Source organism: Scleropages formosus, chromosome 8, assembly GCF_900964775.1.
Source record: "Scleropages formosus chromosome 8, fSclFor1.1, whole genome shotgun sequence".
NCBI lineage: Eukaryota > Metazoa > Chordata > Actinopteri > Osteoglossiformes > Osteoglossidae > Scleropages > Scleropages formosus.
Window position 1 is genome coordinate 7,366,785 of NC_041813.1, and position 24,747 is coordinate 7,391,531.

The window sequence follows — 24,747 nt, forward strand, 5'->3', positions numbered from 1 at the left end:
TGCGTTCTGCTAAGTTTGCAGAATGGATTGGAGGTGGGAAGCATGGAGGCCCCCCCCCGTTCTCAGTCAAAAGTAGGCATGAGTAACTGATCCAAGTTAGGTTGTGGGCGGAATACATTCCCCAGTGAGGCTGCGTAGGGAGAAGCATACAATTGTTGTTTTCTGGGCACACGGTAAACAAAGTTGTCGATGCTCTGTGCGGCTTTATGATGCAACAATTCACGTTAGATCCTAACAGGCTCGCTACTGGTTAGATGCCTTCACAGTTGTTGCAGGTTAACTGGCTCAATATAAACAATATGAATTTTATTTCTCAGAGAACAAAATGAAAAATGCGGATTCCTGTTTACATGTGTAAACTTGATTCCTTTTCAGTCCAGGAAAGGAGCTGCTATGTTATGTTCTATTATGTTTTCGCTGTCAAAAAAAAAAAAACAATTTTTGTTAGAAATCATGCTTAAGAGCTTAAATTGCTAACAGTATGTGTTTGTTCTACCTTTAGTGGGCTCAGGCCATTTTAAAGGTACTGTTTTGCATGTGGAACCCAGGTGGAGGGTCAGACTCTGTGGTAGTACCCCCTGCCTCTTTTGGATCAACAGTCCATTGCCAGTAGAGCAAGGACACCGATGCGCTGGTTCTAATCCAGCTATAGCCAGCTGGAGGATTGGGGATTCTGACAGCCTTGGTCTTTCGGAAGAACATCACCCACCTAAAACCTGGGGGACGGCACTTCCTTGAGCCAACCGGACTGACGCCATAGGCACGTGGGACATTACAGGGCTGCAAAACGGTAGGGAACCGCGATGCTGAGGACATGGGAAGTGGCTGCTCAAGTCGCACTGGATACGCACGTGTTCAGCGTCCCACCCTATGAAGCTGCTAACTGTTTGCAGCGGTAGTTTACATGGAGATGCTCTGTATCAACACAACAACCTGCCTGTTGTGAAGGGTTCACCTTCTGTTTCTTACACAATGCATCACTTTTTCAACATACAGAAAGCATTGGGTTACTTTGATAGCAAACATCTTTTTGGGCAGTCTTGCTGAAGCTTCCCAGTGTTTTACAGGTAAATGTTTTGGTTTTGTTGCATTTTTTTGTAAGCTGCTAACCTTAACAGGACAGTAAAATTCTTTACTGTGTATGTTTTTAAATGACAGTAATTAAAAGAAATATGTTTAACTTCAAGTCTGCATTCTTTGAGTCTTCAACAATGTTCTGTTTTATACCTAGAGAATGGCTGATCACAGCGTTTCCTATGGTGAATGCAGGCAGGATCAGGAAATACTCTCTCCTCCAAGCTTGCTGCACGGAGAGCGTAAAGCAGCAGGTTACGTGCACCGTGCACGTTGGCGGAGGCGGGCAGCAGCACAGGTGACGTTTATGAAAAAGATGCTGTTTAGCTGGAGGATGTATACACTGCCAGTTCAGATCCCAGGAGAGGCCCTGATGTACTACATTTATTCATTTAACAGATGCTTTCCTCTAAAGCGACATACAGCTTAGAGAAAATACAAAGAGTGCATTCCATCAGTGGAAGTGGATTTGAATATAGACACATGATTCTAGAGTACAGTCAAGTTGTAATATATGCTGGTTCACATAGTAGAATATGACATGAGTAGCTGTGTAAAGCTTAATCCGTTATTCAAAAATTTATCGTGCACGACTGAGAGCGGGGAGAAGTACTACCCTTCAGTAAGGAACCTGAACTGCTCCGGTCAAACTCCCCGCTAAGTGAAATGTAGTGGCTGAGCAACAGAGTAAATGAAACTCCTTGTCTGAGGATCCCGCTTCTCCACTGTTGCCGAGACAGGTGCACAGACACTTTGACACAAGGTAGTTTTTATTTTCCTTTTGTTAAAATGATTGCGGAGAATCGGAGCGTAAAAACAATACAGTACTTTGTAATGGTGAAAGAAAACACTCAAAATGCTAAAGTAGGCTCACAAACATACATGTCCACACACTCAGTTTACAGTCCTTTTAACAGCATTAGAACTAGGAGGCATTCAAGTAAAGCAAGTGTCCTACTGGCTATGAAAATCTGATTACATTCTCAATTCCCCTACGTCACGTTAAGGCCTTTTGTGGTTAAAACAGCTGCTCGTTGCGAGTCAGTCCTCACCTGAACGCAGACAGAGCCATGTAAAGACACCAAGCGTGCTGCCATGATCTTTTCCCCTGGTATACTGTACAGCCCTCCCTTTTTAGTCTGTGTTCCCAGAAATGAAATGTACTCTAGCAGAGGAACCTAATGACAGAAAAACACAATCATTCAACACCATTTTCAGTGATATTGGATAGTTTGAAGTCAATTAATACATGATCCCTTCCTTTTCATAATAGAACATAAAGGGGGAAAAAAAAAAATGGTCCCCAGCAGGAAATTGACAACCACTGAAACTTAGGCGAGGTTCAGTACTAATACAAGTGTTCGCTCTAGAGCTGAATAATATGACTGATCTTGTGGATTTTAAAAACAACAAGCACACTGCTTTCAATTCCATGCAAAGGTGGGCTCACTGCTTACAGCGGTTGGGCACAAGTGAAGGACGGAGGCGTTTCACGGCCCCCTTTACAATCAGCAGGTGTTGGAATTAGTTACACAGCTCTTACCTAATGTTGCACCTCCCCTCTACTAACCAGAAGCCCAGTGGATTGTGGGCCAAGCCTGAGAAGGGACAGTGTTTGATGGGGAAAAGGCAAGCAGAGGAGGGGGGGGTGGTATAGGATGGACCACACCTTAGGGGCGGGGTTCGTTAGGGGGCGGGATCTTCACATCTGAGGGCTCCACCCCCCAGATCTCACGAGCGTACTCGGTGATGGTGCGGTCGCTGGAGAACTTCCCTGAGCCGGCAATGTTGCGAATCACCGTCTTTGTCCATTCTTTCGGATTCTGAATTAAAAAGATATACGTACAAGTTGCTTAAAACATTCACTTCCGAATTAACGTGAAAATTAAACATTTTAGCTGTTGTACTTTGATGAGGGACACGGGTCAGCTATAGTTGGAGCTCAACTAATACAATCTGGACAGCACTGTACACAGAAGACTGCATGTTGGTGTTCCTGCTCAGCACTCACCTTGAAGAGCTCGCTGACTTTATCTTGACACTTGATGTAGGCTTCGTAGTCGGCAAACACTTTAAATCTTACAGGAAGAAAGTGTTCAGAGGGGAAGGGGGGGTGGGATCAATGAAGGTGAACACAGAAAAAACAAGATGCATTGAATTTTCTTCATGTCGCTTGAGAGCCGCACAAATTTTGCCCGAGGAGGGACTGTAGTATCCAACAAGTGCGGTGTGTGAAATACTGCAGACAACAGCAAGGATACACGGCTGTCATTGCGATGATGTTAAGACTTTGATTCTTTGATTCACCCTGACTGAATACGGGATGCCACTCCGAGGACTTACCGGTCATGGTTCAGTAGCATGTTAACCACATCTTTGAAGAGCCCCGGCTCCTTGGGGTTGAAGTAACCGCTACCGATCTGGTCGATCACCTGGCGCAGTTCAGCATTGCGCTTGTAGTACTCCTTAGCATTGTATCTGCAGAGAAGCGCAGCATAGGGTTCAGAGTTCTGCTGGGTTAGGCTCCGGCTCACCGCGACCAACCCCCCCCCCCCCCCGGACAAGCAGTTTCAGTCGATGCGTGTGTGTTTGTCTCATTTCATTTATGATGACACAACCCTGACATGAGCCAAAAACTGAATAAATAAAAACTGGTATTAAAACAACAGAAAGCTGTCTCTGAAACCCTATATTTTGGTGGAAGTGAAGGGGGGGGCGGTTTCCCCCTAGAGATGCTCACCCTTTTTTGTCCAAGGCCTCCACATCTTCCACCTTCATGCCAAAGATGAAGAGGTTCTCTTCTCCAGCCTCCTCGGCCATCTCCACGTTGGCGCCATCCATTGTGCCAATGGTGAGCGCTCCGTTCAGCATGAACTTCATGTTGCCGGTACCCGAGGCCTCGGTGCCAGCAGTGGAGATCTGCTCCGACAGGTCGGCTGCTGGGATCACTGGAGACAGGTGGGGTTAGCGAGTGGGGCATCAAGTGGGAGTGAGGCACTGAGCCACTCTGCTTGAAACAATACTTCCTTAATTACTGTAGCTGACACTTTTCTCCAAAGCAACTTACAATGTCAACCGATCGACAATTATTTATCCATTTGTAAAACTGGGTAATTTTACTGGAGCAATTTCAGGTAAGTGGTACTACAGCCAGAGGAATCTGAACCTGTGACCTTTGGGTCCAAAGGCAGCAGCTCTAACTACTGCACTACCCCCTGTCTCACAGCAAATACATTCTCTCTGATTAAATGGTTAATAATTGGTACTTGTGAATAGAAGGTCACAAATCAAATTTCTACTGGCCTCTGATGGCAGGATCGGGTCCCCCAAGGTACTGAACCCAAATTCGATTAATATCAACTGGATGTTAATTAAGTGGTTTTACTTGCATAGTGTTTGCAGAATTTTGTCTATAGGATTTGAGACGACAACTATCTGGTCATAATGCCCAGATCACTTCATTCAGGAAAGGTTCACTCACCTTTTTCTGCCAAGGAGACCCTGTAGTTCTCCAAGAAGATGACCTTGAGCCTGTCGCCCACCACAGGGTCATTGTTGACCACCTGCCCAACTGAAGTGATAAGCTTGATTATCAGCTTGGCCATGTGATAACCAGGGGCAGCCTAAGGTGATAAGAAGACATGGGAAAAGCAATTTTGTAAATATTTTTAAAACGCAGCTGTAAATAAATAAATAGAAAGCCTATTTCACTGACAGTTTAAGATGAGAAATAATCCAATTATAAACGTTAAATCCAGCTCTCCAAATGGACACAATACTTACCTTTCCGCCAATCATTATAGTCCTGGGAACAAAGTGCTTGCTGGGGTCCTTTTTAATGCCTGGATAGAAATCGGTGCAACGTGCCATTCAGTCAGTTTGTTTTTACCCCGGCTACTGTCTTGAAAGTCATGTCTGATGAATTCAAATACCATGGGAAAATGCATCTATTTGCCTTTGACATTTGATGAGAAGCTTTAACAGATGCAGAACATGTGGCGGCACTTGACGGTTCCACCACTAAGGGGAGCCATAGAACCATGTAAATGTTAACTGGCTACAGCTTACAGGGAACACAGTGATACCAACTGAACCTAGTTTCCCAGGCTCAGTGGTTTAGGCTCATATTTGACAAGAGCTGCACAGGCTTTTTATACTCAAACCACTGTGATCCATAGCGATCTTCCTGAAATTAAATACGCAGCTTATTCCTTTATTACAATTAGTAATTATATTTAGCAAGAACGATCTTTAATCTCTCAGTGGAAAAGGGTTGGATTTGGCTGCTTCATGTAACAAGTCCCATGCTGCTGGTGAATGGGGTCTGTGGTGGACAGGCTTGGTGTGCGGCTCTTACGGTTGTAAAAGGCGATGATGTGGAGACAGTTGAGCAGCTGCCTCTTATACTCGTGGATCCGCTTCACCTGGATGTCGAAAATGGACTCGGGGTTGATCTTCACATGATACTCCTTCTCCAAGTAGGCTGCAAACTTCAGTTTATTCTCCTGTAAAGACAGTAGCATAGAGTCTGCCATTCACTGGATCACAGAGAAGCAAGAGGATGCAGCAGGGCAGGGCTTTAGTCAGAGCAAGGGAAATGATTTAGCGATGTGCAGAAATGTGGCTTAAACTGAGTTGTCGTCATGCCATCAGTGTGCTCCCTGCAACTAAGCCAATAACCCCAGAGTAGACCTCAACTTTACATTTTGTTGGCAAGAAAGCTACTTAAATGCTTGCATTGTGGATCTTGCCTATAGAAATTGGAGATGGGCTGAAAATGCTTGTCACCTGAGGCTTTGCCACAATCACATCTCCACAGGGATCCGATGCTCCCTCCTCCTCCTACCTGTTTGACTTTGGCCACATCCCGGATGAAGGCATCGTTATTGATGAAGTTCAGGAGCTTCTTCAACTGGGACAGGTCAGTCAGGAAGCCCTCTCCAATTTTCTACAGAGGACACAAAGTGAGCAGAGAGATTACTGGAGACTAAGATGGAATCTAACACCGCTGTACATCATAGACTGGGCCTGGAACAACCTCTCTATCCTAATTTTCTTTTTTTTTTTTTTTTTTAATATACAATGATCAGCCAATGGGATTTATATGTTTTATCCAAATCATAAGTGACCTATTCCAGTTATAAAACACTGTCCTCTACACATTTAAATTAGATGCACAGGTCCTCAACTGGGGGGCGCGGTGGTGCAGCAGGTTTGGCCTGTGCCTGCTCTCTGGTGGGTCTGGGGTTTGAGTCCCGCTTGGGGTGCCTTGTGATGGACTGGTGTCCTGTCCTGGGTGTGTCCCCTCCCCCTCCAGCCCTGCGCCCTGTGTTGCCAGGTTAGGCTCCAGTTCGCCGTGACCCCACTCGGAACAAGCGGTTTCAGACACGTTTGTGTGTGTGTGTGCGCCACTCCTACCGTCCCATCCCACATCACGGCCCAGCAGACACCAATGTGTCCTTACCTCGGCAATGATATCGGCCAGGCCCGGGTTGCAGAGCAGCAGCCAGCGACGGGGTGTTATCCCATTGGTCTTGTTCTGGAACTTCTCCGGCTCAATGTCGTAAAAGTCCTTAAAGCTTCACACAAGACACACACACCCGTTTCAAAACAGACCCACACTCACCCTTACAGCTGTGTACCGGTAAAGATTACACAGCGAAGGCTCAGCAGGAAGCATGGCTTTAAATCACAGTATGTGGAGTTTGCATGGGGTTCTTCCCACAGTCCAGAAAATGTGTTTCTGGTGAAATGGTGACTCTAAACTGCCCATAATGTGTATGAGTGTAGGGAGTTTAGTGTCGTGTATCTAGTCTTGTTAGTCACCTTGCGGAAAGGTGACAGCTAGAATACTGGTTCATAAACACTGCACATTGCTTTGGAGAAAAGCTTCTGCTAAATGAATAAATGTGCATGAAGATTACAGCACTTATCCTCAAGGTTTGTGTAAAGGGCGACACCCAAAGATAAGATTTTTGGGAGGAAATGCACAAAAAAAAAAAAAAAAAACAGCAGCAAAACTCTAGTAACTTAAATGTGATATATTAATGTTACATTTGGAATAAATAAATTGTGGTGCCAAGTTCCTTGTACTGTAACATACTTTTGAACTCTGCTCGTATTGAGGACAGTTTTATATGTATGTAAAAGTCAATGGAGTAACAAATACAGCCTCTTTTGTTGTAAGCACGCAAGCCTGTGTGTGTGTGTGTGCGCGACACCGTTCAGAGGTAAGGACTGGGCTCTTACACGGTGTTCTTGACAATGTCCGAGTGAATGCGGGCAACACCATTGACGGCATGAGAGCCCACCACACACAGATGGGCCATGTTGATCCTCTTGGGGTCACATTCCTCGATCAAAGACATGCGCCGCAACCTGTCGAGCTCGCCCGGGTACATGGCTGCGACCCTCTGTGGCAGAGAATATCAACAAACGCGATGCATGTCAGAGGCAGGAGATGGGGAACCCGAGTCCTTGTGCTGCTATGAGGGTTGTTTCGGTACCGTCCTGCTGAAAGACGGTCCCAGCTGGGCTTCCACCTCTGTGTTATAAGCCTCCTACCTCCAGGTGCCGGCGGTTGATCTCGAAGATAATCTGCAGGTGTCGTGGCAGCAACTTCTCGAACATGTGGACAGGCCAGCGCTCCAGGGCCTCAGGCAAGACCGTGTGGTTGGTGTACGCACACGTCTGCACCGTCACATCCCAGGCCTGCAGTAAGAAAACTAGAGTTCTAGCCTGAAGGGTGCTGATCCAAATCTGCATTTATTCATTTAGCAGATGCTTTTCTCCAACGCAACGTACATCTCATAGAAAATAATTTGTTTGTGCATTACCTTAGGAGAAAGAGACATAGTCGCAGATGTGATTCTTAATTAAACCTAGTTTGTTTCTTTCCACTTTATGCACTGATGTTCATTGCTCAAATCGGTGCATGAAACGGAGGACAGATGAATCCTGATCACCTTCCTACAATTTTTTTTCCATAAAAAGGTACCCAAACATTAATATACAATACAAGAGTAGCAGCTGTGTAAAGGCTTATCTGGGCATGATCATAAACTTACGGTGCGTGAACATTTACACCATACATGAGCTTGAGAGATTATGGGCGAAGTGAGTCCGGAAAAGGTGACTTTTCAGACCCTTCTTGAATGTAGACAGAGTTTCAGCAGTTCTGAGTGAGAAGGGGAGGCCATTCCACCACAATGGAGCCAGAACTGAGAACCTCCGTGCTTTACTTTTCATGCACGGGACCACCAAGCGAGCAGAAGTAGATGACCAAAGTCTGGTTGGGGTGTAGCGGTTGATCAAGTCTTGTAAATAGCTGGGAACAGTTCTATTGATGCACTTGTCTACCTCAAGACCTTCTTGTCCCTGCAATTGCTCAATAAATTACATCCATCTACATAAAAGGGTAGTTGTGTCAGAGTTTTAGTAGTATAAATATTAATAATAGGTGAAGTTCTGGCATCCCTGAAATGTGAAACCAAATCCATTTTGTCATTCGAAGCTCCCCTACCTTGCAACCGGAGCTGAGACGGGTTGTGTTTTGCAAGAGTTTAAGATCCTTCTCGAGAGCAGGCGAGACAACCTCCTACCTTGTCCCAGTCCAACTTCTCCACATCCACCAGGATCCTCATGAGTTCAGGAATGGCCAAGGCAGGGTGGGTGTCATTGAGCTGGATGGCCACCTGAAGCAAAGTTTGGGAAGAAGCAGTCATGTGTCACAGTGTCATGGTGGCCACTGCATGGTTCAGCTGCTACTTCACCTCAGTGTTCATGCACATGGAAAACTGAAAAGGTCCTTTTACATTAGTTTGGGGAAAATCCACTTTTCTCTGCAGCTGTGCATTGAGTGGAGTCCAAATTTCGGTCAAGGACATAGAATAGCATCCTTTTCGATCACAAAGGGTTAACATGAGAATTAATTATTCCAATAATGTTTCAGTATTTAATATTCTAATCTGATGCATTAAAAACAAAGTACCTCTCTGTAAATGCTGGCAATGTTAACAGCTCAAAGTGCTAAAAATTACCCTTGATGTAGCTGTAATGTTTGCAGCCAGAACAGTCCTGGGTTTAATCTGATATAAATATGAATTTCATTTTCCCTAAACAGTTTCAAGGCTGAACGAGATTTCTGAAACACAAAGCTACCAAAGATTAACAAGCCTCAATCAAGTTCATGAGACGGAACATGCGTGGCTGTTCAGTGTCTATGAAGATCTAGACATTGCGTGTACTCGGTGATAAGTTTTATTCAAACTTTATCTTGAGCTGAATCAATATGACGACTTGTCCCGTTCGATTGACTTTCTGTTTGTATGACTGGGGATGAGACGGCTAAATGATTTCGTTCGTTGAGGCTGTTGAGATTCAGAAAGAGGGACGTTGACAAGCTCATTCAAAGTCAACATGCAGTCGCCTTTTGAACCTTGAGAAAATCCATCCGAATGCAACCTCAGACCAGAATGAGATGCTCACCTTATCGGGAAAAGTCTCAAAGGAGGTCCTCACAGGGTCCCGGCAGCCAAATTTGGAAGACTTGAAGCGACGGATGATGTCCTGCAGGGTGGCAGCCACTACAAAGTACTCTTGCTTCAGCCGCAGTTCCTTCCCCTCAAAAAACTGCAAGCAGGAAGTGTGTTTTCACTGGCCACTCCAGCTCCTCCACCAGGTCCTCCAGTTCAAATCCCCCACAACCTCAACAACACAGCACGGCAACCGCGTTTCCCTATGAGGAGCAGGCCTTTCAGCTGTCATGGTCTCTCTTTATACATGGAAAAGTGACTCCACTTCCTGTCATGTGGATGCTGTGGACCTCTATCAGTCTATCGGGACTCTTCAAGCAGGCTGGTGTGTACTTATCCTTGGAGGAACACGGAGTCTGAGAAGTACTTTTAACACCTTTCCAACCCACACATGCTGCTTGAAAGGAGTTAGGCCACCAAGTGCTCCGTCCTCAAAATACCATTCTGCGTTTGACAGCGACGCCCACGGCGCTTTCGTTCCCGAGCCAGGCTTTCGTACAGTGGCTTACGGACGACACGCAAAGCCTCAGCTTACGTGACCTGTTTCGTTATGGCTTTGAGGTCCAGCTGCTCGTCGCAACAGAGAAAGGGGCGATCAGCAGTGCGGAGCCAAACGCCGAGTGACGCACTTCAATAGGTCCATGAGGGACACTTAACGTTTCCCTCCGCTTCCCATGCTAGTGTCGCACTTCTTGATCCTCATTTTCTTACTGCTCCTGATAAACTGTGTCTTTCAGAGAAGCAATGGCTGCCAAATCTGCTGCATGTGACCACAGTATGATAATACACTATTAACACCTACATAACGTAAACTATGCAGTACACACAGCGAAACATGTGACATGTCCTCTACACCCTGTGCACTGTGTTTTCCTACGTTATAGGAAATAAATATTGGAGTACATCCAGGAATGACATGACACAATCCGCTGAGGAATCCCGCCTAGAATTAGCAGCGCCTGCAGCCCGACACCTCGTATTGCTGCCGGCACCACATGCAGCTGTGGTGTCTGTGGTTGCCTGGTGCGCCTGCGCTGTTTGTTCCATGTCCTTATTAGGGCCTGTGCATCTGTCTGCCTGCCTGCGTGCGTGCGCTAAGTGAGCTGCTCTCATCCACTTCTGTCAGTTACAGCGACCGCAGGTCAAGGGACGGCCTCTCGGTTCAGTTCTTCTAGTTTTGTACATCGTTTCTCGCTCTTCCTCAAGGTGAAGGAAGCTTGATCCCGAAACCTCCGAAAATACTGCGGGACAGAAATAAAGTCTCTCCACTGCTACTTAGCACGGGGAAACGAGGCATGCCGTTTCAGAGAGAGAGGTTTCAAATTTCCAAAACCGTCCATCCAGAGAGTATAACCAACTCGTGATGATGGACATTTTGAGGTCAGGCAGCATCCTGCTCTCAGTATATCCTTTGTGTTTGTGACTTACGTTGTCATTGGGATACAGAACCCTGGAAATGTTCTCTGCCAAGTTCCTGTCCAGCACGGCCTGAATGTAATCCCCCACGTTGACTGCAAAAACAGAAGGTGAAGAAAAACTCTCAGCCAGCGAGGGCACACACAGCATTTTGCGGTCTTTAAAGGGTTCGATCCCTCTCCGCTCCCGAGAGAATTACCGCTCCGCTCGACGTAACAGGGAACCGTGCAAGGGATCAGTTACAGTTCAGCGAAGGACTTTTCCGTAACGTTCAAAACCCAGCCTTAGCAGACTCGATTTAAAAGATGTAGGTCCAAAATGCATCTGCGTTGCCCATGAAGTCATGTAACTGAAGCGAGAGGTGGCCGTCGTCAGAGCGGCACAGAGCGTATCCATGGGTAACCCTGGCCACATGCCACCCAACGCCTCCCCCACTCCGTACCACGGTCTCTGCATTGTGCTGTTGTAGTGTACCACTCGGTATTCCAGCCAGCTCTTTTTTGAGGTAACCATTGGCTCCAGAAAAAAAAGGGAAAAAAAAAAGCCCATTTGTCCCGGGCAGCCTGGATCTGACTGCACCTCCCACTGGTTTAATGTGCTTGGCTTCCATCCATACCCCCCCCCCCCCAACCCTGGCTACTCCATCCTAAAGTACTGATTAGATGTTTAATTACAACTAGAGCCCATCATGATCCACAAAGCGCTTCCCATTGATCTCGTTGAAGACCGTTTTAGTAGTTAGGTTCTATTTTCATGCGGGAAGTCGAATGAGGTCACTGCTTGAGTGTTCACATACTACGGATGCCCAAAGACAGGCATTTTAAGGAACTGTATTGTACGTGCTACATTTATACGTTTATATTAATGTGAGAATGTTGGTCACAATCTAATTTACATTGGAGCAGGGCTGCTTAATTCTGAAAACCTGTTTGGGAATGGGGGGGGGGGGGGGTGCAGTGGCGCTATGGGTTTGGCTGGGGCCTGCTTTGTGGTGGGTCCGGGGTTCGAGTCCTGCTTGAGGTGCCTTGCGGCAGACTGATGTCCCTTCCAGGGTGCGTCCCCTCCCCCTCCAGCCTTGCGCCCTGTGTTGCCAGGTTAGGCTCCGGCTTGCCGCGACTCCGCTCTGGACAAGTGGTCGTGGGTGTGTGTGTTTGGAAATGAAGATCATACCTTAGATCAGAACTGTCCAATCAAAGAAGTTGAACCACACCTAACTGCCCAAAGTCGTCTCCCTGCCATACCACAGATCACTTCTGCAAAAGGCAGCTGGTCAGAATTCATGGAACCTCATAATTATGAATCCAGATTTGTAAAGATGGAAAAAAACTGCTGATGAAAGGGAAGTCTGTCTACGTAAAGGCCTTCTTTTTCCATAATGGAGCAGAGGGCAAATTGGGATGCTCTCGCTTCACTTGTACTTGGGACTTCTGGCTCTCTGGGAATCAGCTGTCAAAAGGCATGCAGCTACAGTGGTGTGTACCAGGAGAGGCATTTCTCATCAATGAAATGGTAAGATTAGCAGCAATAAATGATGGCATGTATATGCAACTAAATACTGGTCTAGGTTTACTGCAACAACTTTTGAGCCAAAGGCGAAGACTTACATTCCTGCAAGTTGAAATCATTGGGGGCCTTGGCTGACCACAGCCTCATGGTGTTAACAGTGTTGTTCTTGTAACCAGGAACTGGGGTGTCATAAGGCATGGCCAGCACCACCTGCCGCATCAATGGACAAGGAAACAAGACAAGGACCCAGGTTTACGGTTCTCACAAAAATAATTTTGTGAAACAAGACAAAACATTATGAGCAACTGAAATCTCAGGGGGGGGAAAAAGTTTTTTTTTTTTTTTTTTTTTCTTCTTCTTCTAACAAATGCAGTTGATCTCAGGTGGGACTGTATTTTGAATTGAACTCACCTGAGTATCCACCCACTTGGCCCCATTGCTAGTGTGCTCCACACGCCCGTAGAAATGGACAGGAAGCATGTACTCGGGGCGGGCCTTCTCCCAGGGGTTTCCATAACGTAGCCAATCATCTGCCTCCTCCACCTGTGAAGGAGGGGGCAAAAAGAAAAAAGAAAAAAAAAAAAAAAAAAAAAAAAAAAAAAAAAAAAAAAAAAAAACTTAGCAGCCAAACCGAGTACCGACCCAAGGTTCACTCATAATGCCGTCAAATCACCTGCCAGCCACTTGAGATTTTCTGGTTGAAGATGCCGAATTCATACCGGATTCCGTAGCCATAGGCAGCCAGGCCCAAGGTGGCCATTGAGTCCAGGAAACAAGCTGAGGTGGTTGAAAGGTAGAATTACATTTGTTCCAAACTTCATTCCAAGCACGTAAAAAAAGTAATTAACAGCTAGGTGGCTGAACAGGAAATGCCCAACAACTTTCATCGAGTTCTACAGCACCATCTGTTACCGTACCTGAGAAGCACAATGGCTTTATTTGCCAACAGAAAGCCTCTTTCAGAGTAGGGAACCTAAAGGACAAAGCGCTATTGCCAGCCAACGCTAAAAAAGCAAGCCATGGTGACATTAGCTGTTAATGTTTCCTCCGTTAAGGACAAAATTTTAGGAACGTATGAGGAGACCGAATTCCAGAAGTGGTTCTTATGCAATACCTTGTGTTTTTCCCTTTCCTGTGACGAGGAATGCACACGTTGTGTCCGTGCCGCTGTGAGTAACCATCAGAATGTGCATGTAGGCACTGCAAAGTCATGACTCTGATACACCCCCGAGAAAACGCTGTCTTCCACGGAGATGTGTGCAAAGTGGCCGTGTTCGCTTCCTCTGCACTGCATGTGCTGTATGGTTACCGACATCAACATGCGTCCTACGATTAAGTAACCTCTCACCCGCTAGACGTCCTAGTCCACCGTTGCCCAATCCGGCATCCTCCTCAATGTCCTCCAGCTCCTCCAGATCCAGTCCTAGCTGAACATTCAAGACAGAACACACCTCAACACTCTGCATACCTCCGAACCCAATTACACCTCTTATTTCAAATGCCACATTTGTAGAAACTGAGCATTTTTGTACAGGGCTTGCACTGGTTCACCACAACAGTTCCTCTGTCCATGATCCTTGCAAACCATAATTAGACCAAGTTAACCAAATTACAGACTTGCGTAGGAGGGGAAAACGGACAGTGTGAGACATTCTAGAGAAGAGGGATCTTTGTCAAATGGATGTAGCACTTTACACATTACATTTATACATTGATTTAGCAGACGCTTTTCTCCAAAGCGACTTCCAATGAACTCGATGTAGTGTTACCAGCCCACACACCTTATTCACCGTGGTGACTTACACTGCTAGATACACTACTTACACTGGGTCACTCATCCATACATCAATAGAACACACTCTCTCTGTCCCTCACACACTAACATTATGTTTAGTATGTGCTTTAAACTGTACGTTTACTTACAGCTGGTAGTGTAGCGTTAGAGCTTCTGCCTTTGGACCCAAAGGTCGCAGGTTCGATTCCCACCTCTGGCTGTAGTACCCTTGAGCAAGGTACTTACCCTAAATTGCCCCAGTAAAATTACCCAGCTGTATAAATGGGTAAATAATTGCAAGTAGCTAAACACTGTAAGTCGCTTCGGAGAAAAGCATCAGCCGAATGAATAAATGTAATTCATCAATTTATAACCTTACTTAAAATGCAACCCCCAACGTTGTTCCATTGAAGTGGCTTAAAATCTTACCTTACAGCAACCAAAACCTATTACAAGGATCTATCCAGAGATGCACGTTTTAAGTGCAGTGTCAAGATGGCTGCTGAAGAGCTACTCTAACGGGTTTGGCAGATGTTTCAGCTCCCTGTGCCCATATTCTGCAGGCTGAAGGAACACAGGGGTGCTTGTTGTGCGACACCAGTAAGCTTCCTGTGCCTTTCCTCACACGCCGAAGTGAGAAGGAACAAACGTCTCTCTGTGTGCAGGGCTCACGGTGCTGCAACAAGCAGCTAGCGGCAGTGCGCTCCACAGCGTGCGTGTACACACACACACACACACACACACACACACACACACACACACACACACACACACACACACACACACACACACACACACAGAGAGAGCGAGCTTCTCCGGCAGACGGCTTCTAACAAAACATACTCTTTTCCATGGGATTTTCCGCAGGAGCCAAGCATTGCGTTTCTGTTTCAACAAAAAACGGATTCTTCTCGCAACCCCTGTGGCGATGCCAACGTCGGACGGGTCCGCAGCCACCGTTAACGAACGCTACATGGTCCATTACCCACAGATTCTTAACTGGAAGGGCTCCTGTGGGACCAGTGGAAACAATGACTGCACAGGACTGCAGTATGTTCCCCGACACCAGCTACACGTCAACACAGATAAGGTCTCATAACACATCTTCCGTCTCGGGGGAGGGTATCTTGCTATTTAATGTGCACAAACATGACAAGCATTTTGTTGCGGGTGGGCGGCGCCGTTACCTGGTAGATGGCTTCATCGCAGGCGTTCTGCAGGCCCAGATTGATCATGGTGTTCTGCAGGGTGCGGCCCATGTAAAACTCCAGAGACAGGTAGTGGATCCGCTGAGAGACAGAGGGATACAGGCAACAGAGACGTTAACGACTATGTCTGACGGTGACCAAATATAGAACATTTTTAGTTAGTCCGCACTGAACATTTATTTTCCTATACAAATCATCTTAATACCCCCTCCCTTCAAAAACACCACAATTAATTACTGGGAGACACAACGAGTAGTGCTGCTGTCTCACAGCGCCTGGGTGGTGCGAGAGGACGTGGGTTCGATCCCTGCTCAGCTTGTGTGGAGCGTGGATGTTCTCCCCTTGCCTGTGTGGGTTTCCTCCGGGTGCTCTGGTTTCCTCTCACACTCCAAAGACGTGCTGTTCAAGTTTATCCAGAGCGTGTGAGTGACAGAGAGAGTGTGTTCCACTGATGTATGGATGAGTAACCCATTGCAAGTAGTGTATCTAGCAGTGCAAGTCACCACGGTGAATAAGGTGTGTGGGCTCATAACACTACATAGAGTTCATTGGAAGCTGCTTTGGAGAAAAGCGTCTGCTAAATAAATAAATGCAATTAGATATTTTACTGTTTTTGGCATCGTCCTTAAGAGCTTGATTCCATCCAGCTAAATTTCCTCTACATGCCATACAGGCCTCTATGAATTTTTGCTTGGTGTTACAACTGCTCAAGAAAAAGTGTTTTTTTAAGCCAGCTCAGGCCATCCTGCTGGGCACTGACTGTTCCCTCCAGTGAGCAGACAAGTTTTTTGCATTAACTGATTTCTTTTCTTTTTTTTTTTTTTGTTGTTTCCTGTAAGCCCGAGTGCCACAGCTTGACAGTTTAAATGGCTGGCATCCTCCACCGAGCGGCCCTTGGGTGCCGCAATATTGGAAATACAGCCTCTCCGCACTGCAGCCTCCAATCCCCGACACGGTGCACTGCAGAGTACGGTATTTATTATCCAACCGCAGTGCGCTGCCGTCCCTGGGAGCTACAAGCTGAAAGAAGCAATGATGTCAAATATTCTGCTTAGTGTCTCAGCAAGCCAAACATGTTGACATGGCCTGCCGCAGGAAGTGTTTTACATTTTATCTAGACATTTCATTACCCAAAGCTGAACTCAACAGTCCTTGTTTTCTAGAAACACTGTGATGTCACAGGTAACACGCTGAAAAGATTTTACACAAAGATGTGTAAACCGATGTTCCGGATAACAAGGCAGTGTTGATCAAATACTGCACACGAGAAGGTTCGCTTAAGGGCCTCAAAGCTTTTTTTAAAATATTTCTTTAGAATAAAGTGCAGCTGCGTTGTCACTTCTGGTTTTTCGGTCCCTCGTGTCATTGGTCGAATTGCGAAGTACCTTCCCTACGATCAAAGACGATTTCTTTGCTGCAGATATTTCCTCCATTATTGGCTGTAATGTCAAACCCAGCAGAAGAGATGCAACACAAGAAAAAAACCCAACAAATAATTTCCTTACAACTATGAAGTTGATGAATTATGCTGTCTTTTACCCACTCATAAAAAAGTCCTTCATGCTTATATTTCACATGTCAACATTTATGCTGCTCTGCATTTTCATTACATGATAATAAATGACTGAGTGAGAACGATTAACCGAGTCTCAACATATTGCCGAAATACAACAAAAGCATGGTAAACAGGATGACTATTTGAGCCATATCAGAACATATAAAAATGCACACATAAAAAAAGAGAGACACAGATTGTGCTTTTATTCTGAGGGTTAGCAACCAGTCACTGGGGATTTAAAATAGAGGAGCCACAGAGCTACCATAGATGAGCAATACATAAAAGGGACATGGCAAGGACAGGTGAGGATCTTCCAGCTTGCTTTCTGTTCACCTGGTGTCCTTCACCCTTAGCACAGAGTTTAGCTGCCAGAGAGGCCGAGTTCATTGGTTTGTGGTTTGTTCGGGAGATTTACCATACCCATTACACGCTACACTGATTTCTGGCCTGGCACAGAGCGCATTCCGCCATGTCTTATTAACATCACGCTGGGACATCCCAGTCACAGGTAAAAGATCAAATCGAGAACAGCTATTATGTTAGTGTGAGCTGGCAAGATAAAGGTAGAATAGAGACCCCGGGGTGGGATTTAACCTGACTGACTCACTCAGACTCCCATCCCATGCCAATTCTCATAGTGATGAGAGATCAGCTCTCTTTACAAGAACAGGAACCCGAGAGATCTCCTGAGAGCTCGTGTTTCTGATGATGTAGTTTCCTGTACGCCTCAGGGTTGCGCCGTTTTGATTTCTATCTTGCATAATTTCATTTTATATTCTGAAACCGGACAGGCGCCTATTTTGAAATCCGTACTGTCCCTGGTGTGTGTGAGCAGCCTCCTCGCTTTTTACGGCTGGCCTGTTCAGCCCTGCTGCTCTTCACTTCCCTAACTGTAAAGGAAATTCCATTTATACTCAAGTATATTTTTGTTTGCAAAGTGAAACCATGACTTAGTGGCATTCTTTAAAAACTGTATTTACACAAGGTAAGCCACTATAGACGCTACGAGCTGCCTTAAATTCAAACAGGACAGTCCTAAAAGGCAGGGCTGGAAAATATTTCAATATATACAAATAATTTTTATGAGTACACATGCAGAGACAATAGCTATCCTGGACATGTTTGCTTAGAAGCGTTATCCCCTAATTTCCGTGTGTGACAATTATAATGGCATATACCTGCAGCTCAGGGCAAGGAGTTTGAAGGAGGCTGGTTGGAGAGCTGGTATGGGGCTTGTAACAAACCACGCTGATGCTGTTAATCATCTAAGTCATTCTTTAACCTGAATTTGAGGTGCGATAGTCTCTAGAGGAGGGGTGAGGTGGTGCAGCGGCTTTGACCGGGTCCCACTCTCTGCTTGGGGTGCCTTGCGACGGACTGGCATCCCCGACCAGGGTGTGTCCCCTCCCACTCCAGCCTTGCGCCCTGTGTTGCCGGATTAGGCTCTGGTTCGCCACAACCCCGCTCGGGACAGGTGGTTTCGGACAGTGTGTATGTGTGTGTGTGTGTGTGTGGTCTCTAGAGTAGTTCAAACACATACATGGAGTGCAGGGACCCATAGAGAACTAAAAGTGCAGAAGAGCAGTACAAATCCACCAACACCTGGGAACTTCTGACTGAGTTGCAAATCGGCAAAGAACTGAAGCAGAAGAGCAGGCCTAGACACAAACCACTAGATTGCAGATACTCAGGAAGTGAAGCTGAGCCGGACATTAGCAAACACTAGAAATGGTAAGAGGACGAATAGCAGGACTGTTGCACTGGGGCCTAACATGTTGTGCATGCGTGGCTCGTTCCACAAATTGCCAAAATGTTGCTGCCCAATGACCATAAGTCTTCTATAAATGAAGATATAGTCAGAAATGTATTTTCGGAATATTTAGTCTGTCTACCTACCCTAAATGTGTGTTCAGATGGAAATTGTATAAACAGCTCTAATCATCCCTCAAAACACAAACATCTTTTTTTTTTTGGAAAAAAAAAAAATGATTTTGAATTCTTTCCATTGTCATTAGTGTTCTATGTTCAAAGGGATGGCATCTATATTGTAAATGCAGCACTCACTTGGGAAAATTTGCTTTTCAAAACCATATACAGCATTTGGCTCCCTGAATAATAACAGTAAAGAGAGAAGATCCTGTGTTTTGGGTTTAATATGTCACAGTCTCACCATTTCTATATCAGTACAGTAGGGAGCCACAGCAAGTAGCACTGCTGTCTCACAGCGCCTGGGTGGTGCGAGAGGACATGGGTTTGATCCCTGCTCAGTCTGTGTGGAGTTTGCATGTTTTCCCCATGTCTGTGTGGGTTTCCTCCAGGTGCTCTGGTTTCCTCCCACAGTCCAAAGACATGCTGTTCAGGTGGACTGGTGACTCTAAAAGTCACCCACAGTGTGTGTGTGTGTGTGTGTGTGTGTGTGACAGGGAGAAAGTGTGGCTCACTTATGTTTGGTTGAATGACTCAATGTAAGTTGTGTATCTAACATTGTAAGTCACCATTGGTGAATAATGTCTGTGCACATACTACTACACAGTGTTCATTGGAAGCTGGTTTGGAAAAACGCATCTACTAAATGAATAAACAGAGGACATCTAAGCCATTTTATGCAAATTCTTGCAAAAGCCACCAAACACCACATGCTGTGAGATACCAGAAGGCCTTGCATGTGGCTTTGCTTTCAATCTGGGCTGCAGAAACAATGAGTCGGCAAAAAAATTAAATCTGGCTAAGCCCTAAAAAGCCTGCTCTCTGATGGGGTCTGGGGTTCAAGCCCTGCTTGGGGTGCCTTGCGATGGACTGGCGTCCCATCCAGGGTGTGTCCCCACCCCCTCCAACCCTATATTGCTGGGTTAAGCTCCGGCTCACCGCGACCCCGCTCGGGACAAGCGGTTGTAGACACTGGTTGGTTGGTTAAGCCCTAAAAACGTATGAGATCGTGCCCACTTCTTTATGACAACGAAGACAGAGGCTTTAAAGGAAACTGATTCAGTTCAACATTGTAGGTTACACTTTAATGAAAATACACGAATGGAGCAGCAGGTACTGTCCTGGTTACCGCTGTTGCCTTATAATCTGACGGCTCTCAGTTCAAATCCCACTCCAGTTTAGTACCCTTGATAAAGTACAGTACTTACCATGAGTTGACACAGTAACAATACCCTGCTGCTGTATACATGGGCAAATCATTGTAAAGTCAATTATCTTACTGTCAACCTGAACAAAGAACCCAAGTAAATAAAGGTTAATAATCAAATATATTTATTCTCTTAGTTAATGCTTTTCTAAAAAAAAAAAAGTTGTTTATAATGATAGGCAACTTATTTACCCACTTAGGTTTTTCCCCTGAACTGAAGCAGTTTTGTAGGACTGAGGTGGGATTCAAACCTCCAACTTCTGGCAGCAGCTCTAACAAGACCAGCTGCTTCCTCCTGGAAAACTGTTGCTCATAGAGAATATTTTAGAATGTTATGAATATTTTAAGTCCCTGGCTGGGGCTTGTTAGAAAGGTAATTTTCAAATAACATGATGACGCGTATCGACTTACGTTTTAGGTACTAATGATTTACCTATTTTTTTTTAATACAGCCTCTGGGTGATTTTACTGGAGCAGTTTTGGGTCACAGCAGCTCGCTCAGGGTGGTAACAGGAGTATTTATTATTATTTTTATTCGAACCTACAACAACATTTGGGTACAAAGGCAGTAGCCTGAGTAGGCTAGCTAAGCACTACGGTACCAGCTGTCCCACTCTGAGGCGACAGTTTGGTTATTATTTACACGTTTTAGCGCAGTTGTCACCGAACACACACACACACACACACACACACACACACACACACACTTCGCACACTGTCACTGCAGCGGTAACGCTGCATTTATGAACTCTAAGCATTCAAAAAATTATGCACACATACATATTATATGTAAAACTACCGGACGTCTTCGGTGACGTCACAGTCGCCAATATTAATCAATGCCCCGGCCGAGTTCACTTCCTGTTTCAAACAACTCATTACAGTCCTACCTTGGGGTCTTTCTCGTAGTAATACTGCTGGGTGCGAATCCACCGCCCGACGAGGTGATCGCGCACCGTGTGCGCCAGGGCGAAGTAATAGTCCCGAGGAGTGGCCACATTGCGGTCCTTGACCAGGGTGAAGTGCAGATGCCTGTTGAAGCTCTTCTTGATCTCGGCCACATCCCCGAGCCCCGCGATGCCGCGCACGCTGATCTGCTTCCTCCTTTCCTGGTCGGTCAGTGGGGTGGCCATGTCTGCGATTAAACAGGGATCCTCCGCTCTCTGACAATCGGGAATTGCGTTCCAAGGTTTCGAGGAGGCGACGGACAACTCCAACACAGCCAATGAGAGTAGCTACTCCTCTGCGGTGGGGCGCAACTAGGGTGTGAGGGGGCGGGAAGGAGGGCCGAGAAACCGTAGAGCTCGATAATCACTGGTGAAGCTGTAGCTCAGAGGAGGCGACAAGTAGGATTCAGCGCAGCCAATGAGCACGAGCGGCCTCGGCGAGGGGGCGGGGCTGAGGACAGCGAGACCATAGCTCTTGATGCTCATTGGTGGATCCGCAGCTCCAAGCGAACGCGGACAGTGCTGGACTTCCGGCAGCGCCGCCTCGGGTATTTAAAGTTGCAGCAAATAGCAAATGAGCTGCCACACTCTTCCTTTAATAGGGAAGTAAGTAGGATTTCGGCAACAAGTCCGAATTTCATACGTTTTTGCAGTAATTGAAAGTGCCGAATTTTAAATACATACCTTCTGTAGACGTATAATTCAGTAATGGCCAAAAATGAAGTTGCACTCTGTGACTTCTTTCAAAACCGGTGCTGGAGTGTTTTCGAAATGCACTGCAGTTCAGGAAGTCACTTTCTTTAGGTCAGTGCAAACCGCGGATAGGCCTAACATAGGAAGTACTACAATTAGGTGTAACAGCACTTCTTTCGAAGTTACAATATAACAAAACGAGTCCACTGTTAAGAGTGGTTAAACACGAAGGCTCTTCATAAAAGGGCTCGTTTCACGACAACCCTGTTGGTACAACAGTGAGAACCGTTGAGGTTTTGTCTTAAGTAACTGTTCGGATGCAATAAATCAACGTGTCTGTTTCACAAATAGGCGTGTTAAATTAACGGTAAGGTGTGCTGTGCTGCTTATTTAGTAAAAAAAAAAAAAAAAAAAAAAAAAAAAAGTTGGGGGGGGGGGGGGGGGGAGACAAAAGATATGCGAGGCAGAACGATCCCATGAGAAATGTAACGCGTAACGAGTTCCAGCGCGAGCGCTACCCATTCCTTATACGCCTACGGCGGTCACGTGGTCTTCCCACATAAAGCCCGCGCGCGGGCCGTTGCCTTCTCAGGTGTTCCCGCCAACAAACAGCCCGCTGAGGTAAGAGTGGTTCATACAGGGCGGTGGGTGAGCTGATATTTCCTTATATGGCCTAAAATATCCATAGCGTTCATTCACGCTGCTAGTTCATTTACCATTGCTTTTAACTGCAATTCCTCGGCTCATCTTAATGCCTAATTATAGGTATGTTGTGTTTGGTTAAATAACCCTCCTATTGGACTTAAACAGGAGCAGTACATTACCTTTTTGCTGTGTAAAGTCCACAAATACTGCGTTCAGGTGTAAGGAAGGCGAAGCTCAAAGCCGGGTGCTGACGCGCGCCTCCTTTTCGAAGCCATGTCGACCACCTCTCGGAAGCACAGAGACTTTGTGTCCGAGCCCATGGCGGAGAAGCCGGTCACGGCGCTCTCGGGCATCGGAGAAGCTCTGGGCAAGAAATTGGAGGAGCAGGGCTTTGACAAAGTACGTAACGCTGGGTTTGTTGGCCCATTACACACCCGCCTCCGGTAGGCCTTTCGCAAGCCTCAACGTGGTTATGAAGTTGATCGTGTTGAATGGTGTCCAATTCATGGCCTTTGCCGTTTCTCAATTGTGCAGTGTCATGCTTTATGAGCCCCTGTAGCGTCATACCAAAAACACCTTTCCTGGACTGTCTTTATACAACGCGGATAACCTCTGACATTTGACAGAGGCACCTTACAGGTTTGCGCAGGATTAATGGATCGGTATCACTGTTGTGGTCTCGTCTGGCACTTGCAGGCGTACGTGGTCTTGGGCCAGTTCCTGGTGCTGAGGAAGGACCAAGAGCTGTTCGGCGAGTGGCTGAAAGATGCCTGTGGTGCAAACTCTAAGCAGGCCATGTCTTGCTCGCAGTGCCTGAAGGAATGGTGTGACTCCTTCTTGTGACCCGAGGGCACCACCCCTACCTCTGTTAGGATGCAAATTTGTGCTATGTAAATTTTAATTTTAATGAAATAAAGGTTGTATTTTCCAGGATGTTTCAAGAATGCTTCAGTAGTGTTAAGTGTAGAGGCTCCAGGTGTGTTTCCCCCCCCCTGTATGTGACCAAGGTCTTCAACAGTTATCTGCTGGTCATTGTTAAATCACTTGACCTCTGAGAAGAATGGTATAGGATCTAAATTTGTAAAGCTTTTGTTTCTGTGGCAGTGAGAAATTTATGGATATCAAGATGAACTTTTAGCTGCTGCATCACAGTCCCACTCTTGTTCTTAATAAATTGTGCATGTCAGTATTAAAGTTCACATTTTTGAGGATATGTAATTTGGTTCATAAGTAGTGCTTAAAACTGGTAAGGCTTAATTTAAAACTATTCACAATTATACCTGCTCATTATGGGGTTAATTTGTCCCATGGACTGCTCTCATTAGGCAAATTTCCTTATGAAGGAGACTTTTGGTTCCCCATACAAGTAATTTTCTGTAAATTGTAATATGATACATGTTTTATGTGTAAGGATTTTCAGTTTGTCTTTCATTGTTGTATAAATGACTTCTAGGGAAGAGGTCTAGAGCTTCCAGCAAACACGTGGGGAGAAATGGGGTATACCCTGGATGGAGACATTTTAACACATGTTAAATGCTAAAATGTCTCTCATATGTTAAAATGTAAGTTATGTCACATGTTCATGATACAGGCAGTGATCTTATGAATATTCTGCAAAGACTCAAGAGTCTGTGCTGTCAGAGGAGCTGTGTAGTGTTACCAACAAGTCTGTTTAAAAAAATCATTTAATCCCAAGATTAAGGCTTTATGTATGACAGACCAAAGATACTTACATAAGATTTTTATGACTTAGATTTGACAGTTACATGTCTATAGTTTGTTTCTAAAAGTTTGTATTAAGGGGCAGCAACTTGTGTAGTGCTTAGCCTTCCACTGCAAAGGCCCAGGTTCACACTCCACTTCCAGCACCCTTAAAAGTATTTAACCTTGTTCCAATAAAATTACCCACCTGAAGAGTAAACTGGAGAAAACTACCTGCTAAATAACAGAACCAAATCTACTTTAGTTCTAATTTAAGTTTACCATGACTGATGGTTATTACTGTTTGGGTCTGTGTGACAAGGAATTTAGGAAATGCAGCACAGAGTTAGATTTGTTATGAAGTGTGACCATATTAAACAGACCGAAGGAATCTAGTGCTTAAATTGAGTCCAACCACCACCATTTAGACCCCATTTTAGCAGTAGTTTTCAGGGTAATTCAGACATTAATATGGTAGATTTATGCATAAAATAGACTGACACCACTTACCTTTAGGGTTTGAGATGGTGTGCATCTCTGTATGAAAATTTCAGTGTA

At 45.6% G+C, this 24,747-nt stretch overlaps 2 protein-coding genes across 3 annotated transcripts; one reads left to right on the forward strand and one right to left on the reverse strand.

Annotated features, from left to right (window-relative positions):
• Positions 1-1,826: 1,826 nt before the first annotated feature.
• Positions 1,827-21,527, reverse strand: pygb (phosphorylase, glycogen; brain). Its single transcript, XM_018725083.2, has 20 exons — positions 21,094-21,527; positions 15,492-15,593; positions 13,879-13,957; positions 13,204-13,307; positions 12,942-13,073; positions 12,629-12,740; positions 11,037-11,119; positions 9,562-9,705; positions 8,676-8,768; positions 7,639-7,785; positions 7,324-7,487; positions 6,539-6,653; positions 5,921-6,022; positions 5,432-5,579; positions 4,858-4,916; positions 4,556-4,697; positions 3,815-4,022; positions 3,418-3,552; positions 3,086-3,152; positions 1,827-2,897 (listed from the first exon to the last, which is right to left on the reverse strand). The coding sequence occupies exons 1-20, from the start codon at positions 21,334-21,336 to the stop codon at positions 2,745-2,747; spliced, it is 2,532 nt and encodes an 843-aa protein (XP_018580599.1). The 5' UTR covers positions 21,337-21,527; the 3' UTR covers positions 1,827-2,744.
• An 836-nt stretch (positions 21,528-22,363) lies between these two features.
• On the forward strand, positions 22,364-23,418 carry LOC108942721 (barrier-to-autointegration factor-like). 2 transcript variants are annotated; one of them, XM_018766193.2, is made up of 3 exons: positions 22,364-22,464; positions 22,705-22,887; positions 23,185-23,418. In XM_018766193.2, the coding sequence occupies exons 2-3, from the start codon at positions 22,762-22,764 to the stop codon at positions 23,329-23,331; spliced, it is 273 nt and encodes a 90-aa protein (XP_018621709.1). In that variant the 5' UTR covers positions 22,364-22,464; positions 22,705-22,761; the 3' UTR covers positions 23,332-23,418. The 2 variants fall into 2 exon arrangements, with proteins under 2 accessions (XP_018621709.1, XP_029110184.1); XM_029254351.1 differs by lacking the exon at positions 22,364-22,464 and having other exon boundaries at positions 22,580-22,887.
• The last annotated feature ends 1,329 nt before the right edge of the window (positions 23,419-24,747 follow it).

Bases quoted from the DNA above. Each gene is read 5' to 3' on its own strand.
- LOC108942721 (XM_018766193.2), top strand. From the start codon at position 22,762: ATGTCGACCACCTCTCGGAAGCACAGAGACTTTGTGTCCGAGCCCATG. The intron at 22,888-23,184 runs GTACGTAACGCT...TGGCACTTGCAG, and splicing joins AGGAGCAGGGCTTTGACAAA to GCGTACGTGGTCTTGGGCCA.
- pygb (XM_018725083.2), bottom strand. From the start codon at position 21,336: ATGGCCACCCCACTGACCGACCAGGAAAGGAGGAAGCAGATCAGCGTG. The intron at 5,580-5,920 runs GTAGGAGGAGGA...CTGTCTTTACAG, and splicing joins ATGTGGCCAAAGTCAAACAG to GAGAATAAACTGAAGTTTGC. The intron at 4,023-4,555 runs GTGAGTGAACCT...ACCTGTCTCCAG, and splicing joins GGTCTCCTTGGCAGAAAAAG to TGATCCCAGCAGCCGACCTG.